This window comes from Monodon monoceros, unplaced genomic scaffold (genome assembly GCF_005190385.1).
Source record: "Monodon monoceros isolate NGI ecotype Baffin Bay Population unplaced genomic scaffold, NGI_Narwhal_1 Super_Scaffold_22, whole genome shotgun sequence".
Classification (NCBI taxonomy): Eukaryota; Metazoa; Chordata; class Mammalia; order Artiodactyla; family Monodontidae; genus Monodon; species Monodon monoceros.
Genome location: NW_021703779.1, coordinates 64,471,532 through 64,490,718, shown reverse-complemented (window position 1 = coordinate 64,490,718; position 19,187 = coordinate 64,471,532). Strand labels below are relative to the sequence as shown.

The 19,187-nt window shown below is 39.2% G+C and overlaps 1 protein-coding gene across 1 annotated transcript in view; it reads right to left on the bottom strand.

The window, feature by feature from the left end:
* Positions 1–16,151, bottom strand: part of ATP7A (ATPase copper transporting alpha) — a 118,709-nt gene extending 102,558 nt beyond the window's left edge. Inside the window, exon 1 of the mRNA XM_029240806.1 lies at positions 15,992–16,151. Coding sequence (XP_029096639.1) covers positions 15,992–16,054 — 63 coding nt within the window. The 5' untranslated portion in view covers positions 16,055–16,151. The remainder of the gene's footprint in view (positions 1–15,991) is intronic.
* Between the last annotated feature and the right edge of the window lie 3,036 nt (positions 16,152–19,187).

Genomic DNA, 19,187 nt, shown 5'->3' with positions numbered 1-19,187 from the left:
GCCAGAGACTCTCCTCCTGGTCTCCTACCACCCAGGGCAGGTGGAGGTGGGGGGCAGGCAGGTGGATCACCTTACTGCAGCAGAAAATGGAAGAGACCTGAGGGGTCCAACCCCATTCTGTCAGTTTTTAAAACATTTCCCTTATTTTTAGCCCTGGATCACCTCCTTACCTTTCAGGAAAAAACACCTACCTTCAAGTTCTAAGCCTCTCATGAGTACTGTGTGATAAAAGAACTCACTTCTCATTGATATCCTTCTGCAGGCAGGGCTCCCCCTTCCTCTGCTTCCTACCTTCCAATGATGTGTTCAAACCACACCTGTGCTGATGTCCCTCTCCTGTTCTATTTGTCCTTGCAGGTTTAAGCCTTTTAAAAGTTGTTTACTGGGCTTCCCTGGTGGCACAGTGGTTGAGAGTCCGCCTGCCGATGCAGGGGACACGGGTTTGTGCCCCGGTCTGGGAAGATCCCGCATGCCGCGGAGCGGCTAGGCCCATGAGCCATGGCTGCTGAACCTGCGCGTCCAGAGCCTGTGCTCCGCAACGGGAGAGGCCACAACAGTGAGAGGCCCGCGTACCGCAAAAAAAAAAAAAAAAAAAGTTGTTTACTGACATATTAGTGGAGTTTGAGAAGGACAAGAGCTAAACATGTGTAGTCAGCTGACCATGTTTAACCCCATGTATTACTTTTATAATGATATTTAAAGGGTAGACTTCAGCTATCTGGAAAATTAACTTCTGCAAAATGCCTCATTTCTCAACGATGATCAATAAAACGTACTATAGATCACAAAAGACCATGGGTTGCACTTGCAGGCTCAATATCATGGGATTCCCAGAGGCTCACCTAAAACTTCTCTACTCAATATAGAAGATCCTGTTAAACCCTCGAAAGTTGTTACGTTTTAATTCCAAAACCAAAAATCTATAACTCAGAGGCATTTGTTAAAATCACTTTACAGAGATGGAAAAAAAAAAAAAAGCTCTATTACTTTCTACAAATGTATATAGTGAGCCAAGGTTTTCCTTTGGTTCTCTGAGACTGAAAAGTTTTGAGACAAAAGAGTCTGGAGATAAAGGCAAAAAGGGATCTAGAGTTGAAATCAGAGAGACATTATGAGTAGAATATTCCAGAAATCCGAAGGAATAAGTTTCTAAGTGCAGCCTCCACTGTTGAGTGATACAATGAAAATATGTATGATGTCTTTGAAAGCCTGGATATTATAGACTCTTCTATAAGCAGAACAAGGGCTTTGGCATTGATAATGGGGTTTTTGTTTGTTTGGTTTTAACCAAAATAGATATTTTTTAATTTTTATACAAATTTTAAAGGTTACTTTCCAATTACAGTTATTACAAAATATTGGCTATATTCCTCATGTTGTACAATACATCCCTGAGCAGATCTTATACCCAATAATTTGTACCTCCCACTCCCCCACCGTTATATTGCCCCTCCCATTCACTGGTAACCACTTGTTTGTTCTCTATGTCTGTGAGTCTGTTTCTGTTTTTTTTATATTTACTAGTTTGTTGTATTTTTTAGATTCCACATATAAGTGATATCATGCAGTAACTGTCTTTCTCTGATGTATTTCACTTAGTATAATGCCCTCCAAATCCATCCATGTTGTTGCAAATGGCAAAATTTCATTCTTTTTTATGGCTGAGTAATGTTCCATTGTATATATATACCACAGCTGCTTTATCCATTGATGATGGTTTTTTACTGAGATATTTTTTCTCTGGACTACCCTCCCTCTTAACTAACAGACTGCATTCAGATAACTGTGCAGCAGAGTTAGAGGTATAGCTAATGACTCCAAAGGACAAATGCCTCCCACAGAGATGAAGACTATAACTCTGTCTTCATTAACACTATTTAATCAGCCAAACCAAAAAGGTACCAAGTAGATTTATACCACCAACCCCATACACGCCAGCATTCAACTCATGTTGGAGAATACTGTAATACTCAGCATATGTGGTATAACTCGGTGACCCACTTTGCTGATTAAGCAAAGATATCTCCCCTATCAGGTAAGAATATAATCAATTGTGCCAGTACTTTTTTTTTAAAGCAGCTAATATGTTGATAGAAAAAGTATTTTGTCTTAATTTTTATAGTTGAAACATTCATGTGGTATAACTAAAACCTAAAAAAAAAAATATCTATTTTTCAGAATATTTTGACTTTTCCTAACGTCCATATTTCTCATAAATTTTGTTTTTATCAGATCAAGGTCCAAAGAACAATTTTCATCATGAAGTAATCAAATACTCCATAAAGATAGCCCAGATCTATATCCCCATCCACACCCAACTTCTCAATTCCTTTAATGTCCTGTTTTACAGACTCTGGTTAACAAAGGTGAAAATATGATAACACGCCTCTTGTTCAAAGATGAATCACTATCAGAATAGATAAGGATGAAAAATTATGTACTGGAAATATATGGGAGTTCAGTTTATAAAAAGGAACTAGCAATTCAAAATTGTCAAGGACAACTGTTTAGCCACGTTTTTTTGTTTTGTTTTGTTTTGTTTTTTGTGCGGTACGCGGGCCTCTCACTGTTGTGGCCTCTCCCGCTGCCGAGCACAGGGTCCGGACGTGCAGGCCCAGCGGCCATGGCCCACAGGCCCAGTCGCTCCGCGGCATGTGGGATCCTCCTGGACCGGGCACGAACCCGTGTCCCCCACATCAGCAGGCGGACCTCCAACCACTGTGCCACCAGGGAAGTCCTAGCCAGGTATTTTTATATAGATGAATGAGAACAAATTCAGAGAAGGCCTACATCACTTCACATCCTTAAGAGTTTTTAACTGGCAATTTTCAAGTGCTTTGTTATCACAAGCAGAAGCCCTAATACTGATGGCTATATCAAGTCCACTGAATTGCTGAGAAAAAATGTTATTTTAAACTCAATGTACAGTTGTTGAACAGAAATCAAGACAAATAGCCATCAACAATAGTTACTATTTTTAGAATTTGAAGTGCAAATTCATTACGATTGTCAAGAAGATGTTTTTTTTCAGAATTCATTCCTTAGTTCTGTGATTCTGTGCTTTGTTAGGAAGCACTAGGATGAACTTTGTCATCTCACAAAACAAAGATTCTAAAATAGGCTGAGAAATTCAAGAAATAATCCCATTTACCACTGCATCAAAAAGAATAAAATACCTAGGAATAAACCTACCTAAGGAGACAAAAGACCTATAACCCCAAAACTATAAGATGCTGATGAAAGAAGTCGAAGATGACACAAAGAGATGAAAAGGTATACCATGTTCTTGGATAGGAAGAATCAATATTATCAAAATGACTATACTACCCAAGGCAATCTACAGATTCAATGCAATCTCTATCAAATTACCAATGGCATTTTTCACAGAAATAGAACAAAAAAATCTTAAATTTATAATGGAGACACAAAAACCCCGAATAGCCAAAGCAATCGTGAGAAAGAAAAACAGAGCTGGAGGAATAAGGCTCCTTGACTTCAGACTACACTACAAATCTTCAGTCATCAAAACAGTATGGTACTGGCACAAAAACAGAAATATAGGTCAATGGAACAGGATAGAAAGCCCAGATGTAAACCCACTCACCTATGGTCACCTAATCTATGACAAAGGAGGCAATGACTATACAATGGAGAAAAGACAGTCTCTTCAATAAATGGTGCTGGGAAAACTGGACAGCTACATGTAAAAAACATGAAATTAGAACATTCTTTAACACCATACACAAAAATAAACTCAAAATGGATTAAAGACCTAAATATAAGACCAGATACCATAAAGCTCTTAGAGGAAAACATAGGCAGAATACTCTCTGACATATATCACAGCAATATCTTTTTCGATCCATCTCCTAGAGTAAGTGAAGTAAAAACAAAAGTAAACAAATGGGACTTAATCAAACTCAAAAGCTTTTGCACAGCAAAGGAAACCATAAACAAAATGAAAAGACAACCCACAGGGACTTCCCTGGTGGTCCAGTGGTTAAGAATCCGCCTTCCAATGCAGGGGATGTGGGTTTGATCCCTGGTCGGGGAACTAAGATCCCACATGCTGCGGGGCAACTAAGCCCACATGCCACAACTACTGAGCCCGCATGCTCTAGAGCCTGTGCACCACAACTACAGAGCCCACACACAACAACTAGAGAGCCCACGTGCCACAACTACTGAGCCCGTGTGCTCTGGAGCCTGCACGCCACAACTAGGGAGAAGCCTGTGCACCTAATTAAGAGCCCACACGCCATAATGAAAGATCCTGCATGCCGAAATGAAGATCTCGTATGCCACAACTAAGACTCGACGCAACCAAATAAATAAATAAATATTTTAAAAAAGAAAAAAAGACAATCCACAGAAAGGGCCAAAATATTTGCAAATGATGCTGCAGAAAAGGGATTAATCTCCAAAACTTACAAACAGCTCAGGAAGCTCAATATCAAAAAAACAAACAATCCAATCAAAAACTGAGCAGAAGACCTAAATACACTTTTCTCCAAAAAAGACATACGGATGGCTAAGAGGCACATGAAAAGATGTTCAACATCGCTAATTATTATTAGAGAAATGCAAATCAAAACTAAAATGAGGTATCACTTCACACCAGTCAGAATGGCCATCATCAAAAAATCTAGAAACAATAAATGCTGGAGAGGGTGTGGAGAAAAGGGAACCCTCCTGAACTGTTGGTGGGAATGTAAATTGGTACAGCCACTATGGAGAACAGTATGGAGGTTCCTTAAAAAATGAAAAATAGAGCTACCATATGATCCTGCAATCCCACTCCTGGGCATATATCTGAAGAAAAACATGGTTCAAAAGGATACATGCACGCCAATGTTCTTTGCTGCTGTTTACAATAGCCTAGACATGGAAACAACCTAAATGTCCATCGACAGAGCAATGGATAAAGAAGATGTGGACACATAATAAGAATGAAATAATGCCATTTGCAGCAACATGGATGGACCTAGAGATTGTCATACTGAGTGAAGTCAGACAGAGAAAGAGAAATATTGTATGATATCGCTTATATGCAGAATCTAAAAAGAAATGATACAAATGAACTTATTTACAAAACTGAAACAGACTTAGAGAATGAACTTATGGCTACCGGGGGGAAGGGTTGAAGGATGGGATAGATTGGGAGTTTGGGACTGACATGTACACACTGCTATATTAAAAATAGATAACCAACAAGGACCTACTGTACAGCACAGGGAACTCTGCTTAATACTATGTAATAACCTAAATAGGAAAAGAATTTGAAAAAGAATAGATACATGTATATGTATAACTGAATCACTTTGTTGTACACCTGAAACTAACACAACATTTTTTTTTTTTTTTTTTTTTTTTTTTGCGGTACGCGGGCCTCTCACTGTTGCGGCCTCTCCTGTTGCGGAGCAAGGCTCCAGACGCACAGGCTCAGCGGCCATGGCTCACGGGCCCAGCTGCTCCGCAGCATGTGGGATCTTCCCGGACCCGGGCACAAACCCGCGTGGCCTGCATCAGCAGGCGGACTCTCAACCACTGCGCCACCAGGGAGGCCCTAACACAACATTTTTAATCAACTCTACTCCAATATAAAATAAATTTTTTTAAAATAATAATAATTAATTGAGCGATTTATGTTCAAAAAATAAAATAAAATAGGCTGAAATCTTTAGAAAGTTGGTTCTGGTAGACTAAAAAAATATTCTTTACTACAAAGAGCTATTTTTTCCCCATTTAAAACATGCAGTTTTCACAAAGTGGATGCTTCCCTTTAGTTAGTTAATAATTTAAAGGGGTTCACCTTCTTAATTCTTAAAAAGCCATGGGGAGTCAAGCTATAACTAAATCCTAAATTTTGGTTTAGTGTATGCTGTTGGGTCTTTGAAATAAATTATTAAAGCACTCCTTCTCTTCCCTTACCTGCCCTTTTTTTCTACTTCTGATCAAGGGTTCATGTGCACAAACACACACATGCATATACATAAGACACAGACTGAACGTACTAACATCTTTCAGCTAAAAACTAATTCTGACAACACCTCCTTTTGAAAAAGGTATGGCTATGAATGTGGGACATTAAAGTTGAACACAGCACAGAGAAAAGTGAACAGATCAAATTAGGAAAAGTATAAGTATCTATGTTCAAAGATGATACTGCCATACTTTGGTGCGAAACAAATACCTGGCTAGATACTCGCAAATCAGTCTCTTCAACATGCAAATCCAATACTGAGTTTGATGGAAACGGCTGGATTAATCTGAAAAGCTTCATATCATAATTATAAGCCAAGTTCCTAAAAAGTGGGTAGAACTTGGGCAATATAAAAAGACATATATGGAGAACTAAAGCACCAGTTGAATAGAGAGGAAAAAGTCTTACATGGGAGCAGGAAAGCAGGTTTGCCAAGTCAGAATCGAGGGTACAGGTAGGATTATAGCAGGAAATAAGAATAACATAACTTTACATTCATATAGCTCATTTCTGTTTACAAAGAAATCTTTCAAAAATTATTTCATTGGAGGGACTTCCCTGGTGGTCCAGTGGTTAAGAATCAGCCTTCCAATGCAGGGGATGCAGGTTCAATCCCTGGTCAGGGAACTAAGATGCCACATGCTGCGGGGCAGCTAAGCCCACGCACTGCAACTACTGAGCCTACGTGCCACAACTAGAGAGCCCATGTGCCACAACAACAGAGCCCACGTGTTCTGGAACCCATGCACCACAACTAGAGAGAAGCCTGTGCACCACAACAAAGAGCCCACATGCTGCAACTAAGACCTGATGCAGCCAAAAAAATTTATATATATATATGAATAGATTTTTTGAAGACAACAGGTATATTCATTAGGCAATTCTTTAACTGGACATACATCTTTGGCTTCAGACAGACTTGGACTTGAATCCAAATTCTGTTATTTATTAGCTCTGTGACCTCCAGCAAATTGTTTGATCTCTCTGATGCTCAGTTTCCTCATCAGAACAATACAGATAACTCTTACTCATGGGACTGTTAAAAGGAGTATATCAGATAACATATGTAAAGTTCTTGTCACATAATTCCATCTCCTCTTAACCTTACCAACATTGCTAAGTGCCCAGTATCTTTTTAGGTTCTGCGCTAGGCCCAGCTGGGGATACAAAGGTGAATGAATATGACATGGGCTCTGCTTTCAAGGGGCTCAGAGATGAAGGAAGGGAGTTCAGTGAAGACTTCACAGAAGAGATGCTTTAATTGTGTCTTTTTCCTTCCTTTAAAATAAAAGGAAGGGACTTCCCTCGTGGTCTAGTGGGTAAGACTCCACATTCACAATGCAGGGAGCCTCGGTTCAATCCCTGGTCAGGGAACTAGATCCCGCATGCATGCCACAACTAAGAGTTCGCATGCCACAACTAAGAGTCCGCATGCCTCAACTAAGAAGTACGCATGCCACAACTAAGAGTCCATGTGTCACAACTAAGACCAGGCGCAGCCAAAATAAATAAATATTTTTTTAAAAAAATAAGAAATAAATATCAACTGGATAAAAAGAGAAAATATAGACAAGCAAATATAAAAATAAACAATAAATTAGTCCACCAACAAGAAACAACAAATGTTAGAACTCTGAGGTAGGGATGTATACATGTGTGTACGTGTAAGTTTATGAGGTTATGTGTATGTATGTATAAGCACACATTTTAAATAAAAATGATATGCTATTCTATTTTATAACATGCTCCTTTTCATTCAACACTGATGAAAGAAATGTCCACATACCGAGGTATGGGGAAGTCATTCTGACTTATATATGATTTAACTCGAATCTTATGCTAACTAAAACAGCCTGTTTGTGGCCTATCAAACATACATTGTATATCTGCTTTGATTATTAAAGAAAAGAGCACACTGACCAGAAGTAAAGAATGTCCATGTTAAAAATAAAGATTAAATGCCTCCCTTCCTGGACAGCAATGCTGGTACTCATTCAATGATAAGCCTCCTTTTCAGGTGCCAATGCCATACTGACTAGTTGTGTACATGCTGATCTGTTCTGGTGTTTCGGTTTTTTTTTTTTTTTTTTTGAAACCTTGAAGGACTGTATCCCTGATTTGTTTGATGTTCTTTATTCTGACAAGATATAAAACCATGCTGAAAACGATGCTTCTCTGGAGCAGTTCCTCAGAGAGGCTGTCTCTGGGCTATAGCCCTCAGTTTGGATCAAATAAAACTCTATTACTATTATAGAATGTTTATTGATTATTGATCAACAACACTATAATGAACATTTTTCTATGTCAGTAAATATTAATATATAATAATACCTAATACTTTTTACTATTTTAATCTTCACAACCCAACGGGATATGTACTATTATTACCTCCATTTTACAGATAATGAAATTGAGACACAGAGAGGGAAAGAAACGTTCCCAGGGTCACACAGCTATTAAGGGACATAATCAAAATTCGAAGCCAAGCATAGTCTAGAGTCTGTGCTTTTAATCACCAATATATATGCCGCAATTTTAAAAAGCTGAATACACTGTGGAAAACATTATCGAGGTGGCTCAAAAAACTAAAAATAGAACTACCATATGACCCAGCACTTCCATTACTGGGTATATATCTACTAAGAACAAAAACACATTCGAAAAGTTATATGCACCCCAAAGTTCACAGCACCATTATTTTACAATTGCCAAGATATGAAAGCAACCTAAGTGTCCATAAACAGAGGAATGGATAAAGATGTGGTGTACACACACACACACACACACGCACACAAAACGGAACATTACTCAGCCATACAAAAGAATGAAATTTTGTCATTTGCAACAACATGGATGGGCTTGGAGGGTATTATGCTTGGTGACATAGTCAGACAGAGAAAGACAAATACTGTATTATATCACTTATATGTGGAATCTAAAAAATACAACAAACTAGTGAATATAACAAAACAGAAGGAGACTCACAGATATAGAGAACAAACTAGTGGTTACCAGTGGGGAGAGGGAAGGGGGGAGGGACAACACAGAGGTAGGAGATTAAGAGCTACGAACTACTATGTATGAAATAAATAAGCTACAAGGATATATTGTACAACTCAAGGAATATAGCCAATACTTTATACTAACCATAAATGGAGTATAACCTTTAAAAACTGTGAATCACTATATAGTACACACTGCTCTTAGGGCTCTATATGTATTAATTCATTGAAATCCCACCGTTATTGCTGCCATTTTGGAAATCTGAAGGAACTGAGGCACAAAAGGAAAGAGACCAGCTCAGGGTCATATAAGCAGTAAACAGAGGAGCTGGGGTTCTAACCCAGGCAGTGTGGGCCTGAGGCCCCACTCTTAACCCTATATTATACTGCCTCCCCAAAACAGTAGATCACAATAAAATGGTGACGTTATGCCTTGAAAATATCAAGAGAATAATATCCAATAATCCAGAAAATGTAACCAGCAATGTCCCAATTTATGCTTGCTTATTAACTTTTATTATATGTTCTCTTAGTACAGTTTAAGTTCTAAGCATGTTGTAAATATCAAAGTCTGGCCAAGTGCAAAGATGTGTTTATTGTAAAGATGAAAAAAACGCATAGTCCATTTCTTTTCCTGGGACTCTGAGAATACAAATAAGACTAACACCATTTTAAGTATTAGGTCATTTAGCTTATCCTTAAAAAATGTAATTAGCTAAAAACAAAACTATGGTCTTTACTTTTGAACTTCGTTTGTAAGTACCAAGGAAATTTTGAGGTAATGATACTTTAATTTTTAATCATCAAATCAATTTGCTCATTCATACTTTCAAATAAGATAAATGAGTGTTTCCCTCTTTAGGACAAACAAGGAACTTAATTCCAATAGACCTAATTTTGCTCAAATGTCTATGTTTTTTTTGTTTGTTTGTTTTGTTTTTTTGCGGTACGCGGGCCTCTCACTGTTGTGGCCTCTCCCATTGCGGAGCACAGGCTCCAGACGCGCAGCCTCAGCGGCCATGGCTCACGGACCCAGCCGCTCTGCGGCATGTGGGATCTTCCCATACCAGGGCACGAACCCGTGTCCCCTGCATCAGCAGGCAGACTCTCAAGCACTGTGCCACCAGGGAAGCCCTATGTATTTTTTTAAAAAATACAGTTCCTTTATGTTAGATAAGAGCATAGGTTCTAAAGCCAGACTGACTGGCTTTAAATCTCAGTTTAGCCACTTGCTAGGTCTAGGAATACAATTTGGCCCTATGAAAGAATATGTCAACACTTACCAAACTGCAAACAATAGACAAAGTACCAGATTTATTTTTTTTCATACCAGACAAAGGAACAGTTCCGGTCTCCTTTACTTATGTGCACCCCCCTCCAAAAAATGTAAGATTCAAAATCCCATGACTTACCATTTGCCCTAAAGTTAAGAAACAGGAATTAACGGGTTAGTTTTATAATAAACACAGCGGACAAACTCTTAAGCAATCTTTTTTTTTATTGAGGTATAGTTGATTTACAATATTATATAGGTTTCAGGTGTTACAATTTTTAAAGGTCATATTCCCTTATAGTTATTATGAAATATTGGCTATATTCCTTGAGTTGTACAAAATATCCTTGTAGCTTATTTATTTCATACATAGTAGTTTGTAGCTCTTAATCTCATACCCCTATCTTGCCCCTCCCCTCTTCCCTCTTCTCACTGGTAACCACTAGTTTGTTCTCTATGTCTGTGAGTCTTTTTCTGTTTTGTTATATTCATTAGTTTGTTGAATTTTTTAGATTCCACATATAAGTGATATAATACAGTATTTGTCTTTCTCTGACGTATTTCACTTAGCGTAATACCCTCCAAGTCCAGCCATGTTGTTGTGAATGGCAAAATTTTCATTCCTTTTTATGGCTGAGTAATATTCCATTGTACGTGTGTGTGTGTGTGTGTGTGTGTGTGTGTGTGTATGTGTATGAGTGTCTGTGTATATATCTATATCTAGATAAAGCATCTGTCTGTATGTATCTATAGAAATACAGATACATACAGACAGCTGCTTTAAACAGTCATCTGTTGATGGACACTTAGGTTGCTTCAATATCTCAGCAATTGTAAATAACGCTGTTATGAACATTGCAGTACATGTATCTTTTGGTTTTTTTCAGGTATATACCCAGGAGTAGAACTGCTGGGTCATATGGTAGTTCTATTTTTAGATTTTTGAGAAACCTCCATACTGTTCTCCACAGTGGCTGCACAAATTTACATTCCCACCAACAGTGTATGAGGGTTCCCTTTTCTCCACATCCTCATACCCTGACATATGAATCATATGATCATATGAATCATACCCTGACACTCAAGGTCAAATATTAATTTATTCCTTTATCCATCATTATATGATGAATTTAAGGCTTTAAAACTCTCTGAAGGCTAGGAAGGTTTTTATGACTAAAATTAATCCTGTTATCACCTAGCTAGAAACAGAGAAGTAAGACAAAATACTTCGCTTTTGATGCACAATACTTAATGACATATGACACCAATCTGATTGTTAATACATAAAAAAGTACTTACATTTGTGATTAGTACTTAATACCAAGATACTGTGGCTATAAATTTGAACTAAAAAGTGATATTTAGAACTAACAGTGAAATGGTAGAGTAAAATAAGAGAAAGCATTTATTGGCCAAAATGAAATTAGCTAATTTTATTAATTATAATAAAATTAAAATTATAACTATATATTAAACATATTTTATATATTATATTTATTATATATACTATATTTATATATATAGTTATAATTATATTAAGCATAATTATAATTAATATAAAATTCAATTAATTGAAAATAATAATTTAATATTAGTGTTTTGATATTATTAATATATTTACCAATAATCAATACAATATACTTTCTATTTTAATTTAATACTATTAGATTAATGATTAATTTAATAATTCAATTAGAATTCTTAGCGCAAATAACTTTATCATCACGAAAAAATTAGACACCTTTTTCCACTACCATTTTCAGTGCAAGGATCAACAAAGGAAACTACGCATGGAAACAAAAAAAGAAATTACGCGTGGAACTCTGTAACAACTAAGCTCTCTAAGCTTTTGTTAGCTCAAGGATCAACTCTTTTTTTTTTTTAATTTATTTTTTGGTTGTGCTGGGTCTTTGTTGCTGTGTGCAGGCTTTCTCTAGTTGTGGCAAGCGGGGGCTACTCTTCATTGCAGTGCAGGGGCTTCTCACTGTGGTGGATCCTCTGGTTGCGGAATACGGGCTCTAAGTGCGCGCACTTCAGTAGTTGCAGCCCGTGGGCTCAGTAGTTGCGGCACGTGGGCTCTAGGGCACACGGGCTTCAGTAGTTGTGGCGTGGGGGCTCAGTAGTTGTGGTTCACGGGCTCTAGAGCACAGGCTCAGTAGTTGTGGCACACCAGCTCAGTTGCTCTGCGGCATGTGGGATATTCCCCGACCAGGGATCGAACCCATGTCCCCTGCATTGGCAGGCGGATTCTTAACCACTGTGCCACCAGGGAAGTCCAAGGATCAACTCTTAAGTATCCTCATGACCCCAGAGATCAGCTACAAATTTATCCTAAGTAGTCCTGAGAATTTTGTTTAGCAGGCTCTCTGCTGTGGAATTCTTCCTCTCTGTTCTTCAACCTCTGTTGACACTGTTTCAGGTCTTAACAGAAGCCCTTTTAATGCCCTCCTCTCCTGAGTGGTGGGCAGCACGCTTCAGGTGAATGTTCAAGAGATCAGAAACCATTTCTCCAAAATTATAAGAAATATACAGTGTTCTGCAAACTCAGGTGGGAGTAGGGGAAGGAAGTAATTCCAGTATTATTTGCTCCCTATCTGCTTTGGTTGTGACATCAAATGCACAAGCAGATCAGGAGCAATTACTAGAGCATAAAACAAAACACTTGAACTTTTCTACAAACAAAATCAACTAAGGTAAATGGTCAGCCTAAAACAATTTCCCTAAGATGTGGAATAACCCATTTATTCCAATTAGTAAATTGTTAAACGTTCTCCTGATTATAGGTCTGGAAAACTGGACTTCTACACTAGAGAATTATAAAGTAAAAACAGGTAAAAAAAATTTAATCCTTCAGCCATACCTGTATAATTATAAATATAAATGGAAAACACAGGCCAAAGCACAGATAATTGGCTCATTTTATCCTCATTTCCTTCAAGGATAGAAATATCTGTGAAAACTGATGCAATCTACCAGTATCCCACACAAATATGAGCCCACAAAGATGAGGAAATCAATTTTCTTTTTTCTTTTTTAATTTATTTTTGGCTGCGTTCGGTCTTCATTGCTGCACGCCTGCTTTCTCTAGTTGCAGCGAGCAGGGGCTACTCTTCATTGTGGTACGCCGGCTTCTCATTGCGGTGGCTTCTCTTGTTGCAGAACACAGGCTTTAGGTGCACGGGCTTCAGTAGTTGTGGCACGCAGGCTCAGTAGTTGTGGCTCACGAGCTGTAGAGCACAGGCTCCGTAGTTGTGGCTCACAGGCTTAGTTGCTCCTTGGCATGTGGGATCTTCCTAGACCAGGGCTCGAACCTGTGTCCCCTGCATTGGCAGGCAGATTCTTAACCACTGCACCATCAGGGAAGTCCTAGGAAATCCATTTTCTAATAGTGCTGGAGAAACTAGAAACATATTTATGAAACCAGAAACATCCTACCCTTTCACTTTAATGGAACACATTCTAAAAGTATTGTGACACTATTTCTGCCATACTATCTCAGCAAGTAAGTAAGCAAGTTATATCACGTGAAATCAACCTGAACACTGTGATTTATAAATGAAACACATGGTTGCTGGGACAATAGACTGAACTGAAATAGGCCAACTGTTGCCTGCCTCTCCCACCCCCCACTCTCACTGTGATTTATGTCCCAAGAAAGATTTCTGTTTAAAAACAAAACTGTAAAACCTTTAAAAGCTGAACTTCCCTTTAACAAAGATAAGTAGAAGGAATTTTGAGACAAAACTCCCAAATATTATTCTCATTTATGCCAGTGCCTGTATCATGTCAGACAAACCTCTCCTCACAATTTACTTTCCCAACTGGCCAAAGAAAATTATTTTCACTCATTGGGATGTCAAAAGTCTTGATTAAAGTTTGCCAAGCATTTTTAAACATGTAGATAAAAGCAGTTATAATGAGGAATTTATAAAAAGGAATGTGTTGCCTTAGATCCCTCCCAGAAGTAAAGGTTGTGGTATGTTAGTTAGGGTTATTTTTGCTTGCTCTCTCACTCTCACTTTCAAACAAATTTTACCACTTCTGCATGCATTTTTCAAAGAAAAACAACCTTCTGCATTAGAGACCAGGGGTGTTAACCTATCCTTTGGAGGAATTAGTGTTTAATCTAACGCTACCTAAAGGTCAAGAATCAAGATCTAAGACTATGGTTGTAAAAAAATAGTTTCTATCAGGTTAAGAAGGCCAGTAGAGAAATCATTTTGTAGGAGACAAGGAAATACAGAAATTCCTTGGGGAAAAACTGGAACGCCTTCTGACTTCACACAGTGTTGTTATTCATTCCCAGCAATTTTTAAAAAAAGATTCCAAATTATATTTAAGACACGACACTCAGTCAGAATTAAAATATAGCAAGCTTTACTTTTTCTCTTTTATATTTGAGTTTACATCAGAATTAAATCTCACACATTAACACTGCTTTTGTCACTTCATGGGTTTTCTTCCTATATATAAGCTTTTTTATTGGCTGGAGGGTAGTCGGATATGGTTGTAAGCTTACCAGTTTTAATTCTATATTTTTTTCTTTTAAACAGTGACATTTTGGAAGATGTGGCTGTGTTAAAGATGTTGATGTACAATGTATTGCTGGAGGCATCTTTCCAGCCCCCCAAGCCTTTGCTCACATTATTTCATGTACCTGGGCTGTCGTCCCCTACCTCCATTCCTGCAAAGCTAAATCCTATCCATTTTTCAAGGCCCAGCTCAAAAGCTCCCTTCCCTACACTCTCATAACACTTTCTGTTTCTAATATACATTACTGAGATTAAAAGGGTGTATCTGTCTTTCCTACTACATTGTGAGACCCTTCAGTACAAAAGGGAAAAAAACCCTCTCATGTCATGACTGTAGAAACAAGAAAGTTTGAAAGATTAAAAAATAAAATCTCAGTTCAAAATATCCTTTAAAAAGGATGAGATAAGCAATGTAGTTATTCAGTAAGTGGGGCTGCTAGAATCCATTGTCTTCATAACTGAACTCAACTTGAATGCAAACTCTCTTGAGGCTAGGGACTTCATCTTATTTCTTGTGTATACCCTCCTACCACCCCCCACACCTCAATATCACCTAATTCATTGTTCTGCACATCTTAAGTCTCAATACAAAGTCATACCACTGTAGATGAAGAGGTGATGCTGAATAATATTAACCTGCGAAACGATGAAAGAGTTGCCGGTGCTTAGGATAAATAACTTCAACGTCTACAAGAAAAAGTGTCAAAGAAAAAGATGCCACAGGGTGCAACAAGGATGGAGAGTAACTTTACTGGGAAGGGGTCAGAATAAACAAAATGAAATGGAAACAAGAGTGCTCTCTCAGTTTACTTCATGCTCCCAGAGCGAGACAAGAAGTAAAATATCTAATTTCTTTACATTATTTCATTAATAATGGTGATCAGTCCATGTGACCTCCAAAATCGGGCACAGACCTTCTTGTACCTTCAATTAATTAGGTAACATGGGCTATGGATGATCAGGACACTTCCTCAGGAGGGGACAAGAAAGCGACAGGGGTCAGGACCCAATCTTCCCTCCTCTATCCCCTGTTAGGGGAGGTAAAACAAGAGTGTAGTGAATACCTGAGTTGTGAAGCAGTGAGAGTTTGGAAACTCCCGCAGATTAAAATCACCTTCTCGCCACACTCGGTAGTACAGACTGACAGTACAGAACACCCCTTCTGTAGAAGGGGACGACGGGAAGCCGACATAGGACTTACCTGTTTTTTCTGTCCTGTGGTTAAACCTCCGGAGCTACGCAGCGGCGACAAATCCACGCGCATAGGCTCCGATCTCACACACCACGAGAAGTCACAGTAGCCGCGGCGGCGATGGCGGCGACGGCGTCGCCAACTCCTCCCTCCGCTTCTTCCCGGAGCCGCCCGGCCGCCGCTTTTACCCCACCTTCCCCCTCCCCCACTTCCGGGTGATGCCCCGGCCGGAAGCAGCCGGCGAGGCGGTGGGGGACGCGTCACGTGAAAGGGGAAACGCCCAGACCAGAGTCAAGCTTCTCCCTCTCCCTGCAGCGCCTGGCCTGACACACAGCCGCCAGCGAAAATCTTCCTTTTTGGCGCTGTAGAGAGTCCTCTTCCCCGCTCACCAAAGACAAAACAACCCCCCCACCACCACCAAAACCTGCAGTTTCCTAACCTGAAGCCAAGAAGGACCTTAGACCTACTTATAATCTTCTTCTGGATAGTTCAGCCTCTCATAGCATGACATTAACGTGCTCCTGTTAGACTGTGTAGCCTGACTCCAGATGAATTTACCCATATCCCTCAATTGAAAAATGATCTCTGCGCGCTCTCCGGTGAGGTCGTGGGAAACCGCGCTCATTCGCGCAAAATGGAATGCGCTTTGCTTCACTTCCGTGTTTCTCCAACAGAAAGGTGAACAGATGTGCATCAAAAGTTTAAAAAAAAATCGGTGGCTGAGGCTTGGAGGAGTGACATTAGATTCTGAGTGAGAATACCACTTAGGTAAACTTGGAAGGCCCAGAAGGCTAAAGCTTTTCTGCAAAACAGATGCGGGGGACACTGAGGGGTCTGTCCCAACTCAGCATCCAGCCGACAAATCTTGTCAGTGGATTCTGCCCTGCTGTCCACGGTGCCAATGTAGTCAGTCAAGCTGGGCGGCGGAGCCTTGGGTTTTGCTTTCCCGAAGAATTGGTTCGTCTTAGGCGGCCACAGAGAAAACCCAAACACTGGAGCAAAACCAGAAACGGAAGCAGAGCACACCATTTACTTTTGAGGAAACTAGTGAACTTACACGATGGTTAGCATTCAAGGAAAAGCTACTTTATTCCCTGGCAGATTGTACAGCAGATGTCTAGAACTTATTCATCTTGCATAACTGAAACCTTATACCCATTGGTTAGCAATTCCCCATTTCCCCCTACCCTCTGCCCCTGGCAACCACCATTCTATTCTCTGCTTCTATGAGTTTGACTATTTTAGATACCTCATCTAAGTGGAACCATGCAGTATATGTCATTCTATGACTAGCTTATTCAGTTAGCATAATGTTCTAAAAGTTCATCTATGTTGCCACATACTGCGGGATTTCCTTCTTTTTTAAGGCTGAATAACATTGCACTGTATGTATATGCGTATTCGTTACCCATTTGTCTGATGGACATTTAGGTGCTTTCCACATCCCCGCTGTTATGAATAGTGCTGCAGTGATCATGTGAGTGCTAATGTCTCTTCAGTTCTTTTGGATAAGTACCCAGAAGTGGGTTTGCTGAATCATATGGTAGTTCTATTTTTAATTTCTTGAAGAACTTCCATACTGTTTTCCTTAGCAGCTGCACCAACAGTGTACAAGAGTACCAATTTCTCCACATCTTTGCCAACACTTGCTTTTTTGTGGTGTTGTTGTTCATAACCATTCTAACATGTTTGAGGTGATATTGTGGTTTTGATTTGCATTTACCTGATTAGTGAGGCTGATTATCTTTTTTTTACATCTTTATTAGAGTATAATTGCTTTACAATGGTGTGTTAGTTTCTGCTTTATAACAAAGTGAATCAGTTATACATATACATATGTTCCCATATCTCTTCCCTCTTGCGTCTCCCTCCCTCCCACCCTCCCTATCCCACCCCTCCAGGCGGTCACAAAGCACCAAGCTGATCTCCCTGTGCTATGCGGCTGCTTCCCACTAGCTATCTACCTTATGTTTGGTAGTGTATATATGTCCATGCCTCTCTCTCGCTTTGTCACAGCTTACCCTTCCCCCTCCCCATATCCTCAAGTCCATTCTCTAGTAGGTCTGTGTCTTTATTCCTGTCTTACCCCTAGGTTCTTCATGACATTTTTTTCTTAAATTCCATATATATATATGTTTGCCATTTGTGTATCTTTAAGAAATATCTAACCAAGTCCTTAGCCCATTTTTTTTTAATTTATTTATTTTTGGCTGCATTGGGTCTTTGTTGCTGTGCGCAGGCTTTCCCTAGATGTGGCAAGCGGGGGCTACTCTTTGTTGAGGTGCGCAGGCTTCTCATTGCGATGGCTTCTCTTGTTGCGGAGCACAGGCTCTAGGCACGCGGGCTCAGTAGTTGTGGCACATGGGCTTAGTTGCTCTGCTGCATGTGGGATCTCCCCGGACGAGGGCTCGAACCCGTGTCCCCTACATTGGCAGGCGGATTCCTAACCACTGTGCCACCAGGGAAGCCCCCTTAGCCCATTTTTAAATTGAGTTATTACTTTTACTGTGGAGTTGTGGGAATTCTTTATATTTTTGGGAGCATAACCCCTTATCAGATATATAGTTTGCAAATATTTTCTCCTATTCCTTAGATTGCCTTTTCGCTCTGTTGTTTCCTTTGGTGTGTGGAAACCTTTTAGTTTGATGTAGTCCCACTTGTTTATTTTTGCTTTTGTTACCTATGCTTTTGGTGTCATCCATGAAATCATTGTCAAGACCAATGTCATGAAGTTTTTCCCCTATGTTTTCTTCTAGGAGTTTATAGTTTCAAGTCTTACATTTAAGTCTTTAATCCATTTGTGCTGTAAGATAAAGGCCCAATTTCATTCTTTTGTATGTGGCTACCTAGTTTTCCAACATTATTTGTTAAAGAGACTATCCATTCCCCACTGTGTATTTTTGGCACCCTAATTCAGTACAGTTGCAGGATACAAAATCAATAGCATAAAAAAATAAAGCACTTAGACCTAGAAAAATTGTACAGATGAACTGGTTTGCAGGGCAGAAATAGAGACACAGATGTAGAGAACAAACGTATGGACACCAAGGGGGGAAAGTGGTGGGGGGGCGGTGGTGGGATGAATTGGGAGATTGGGATTGACATATATACACTAATATGGATAAATAGATAATTAATAAGAACCTGCTGTATGAAAAAATAAAATTCAAAAATAAAAATAAATTTTTTAAAAATAAAACACTTA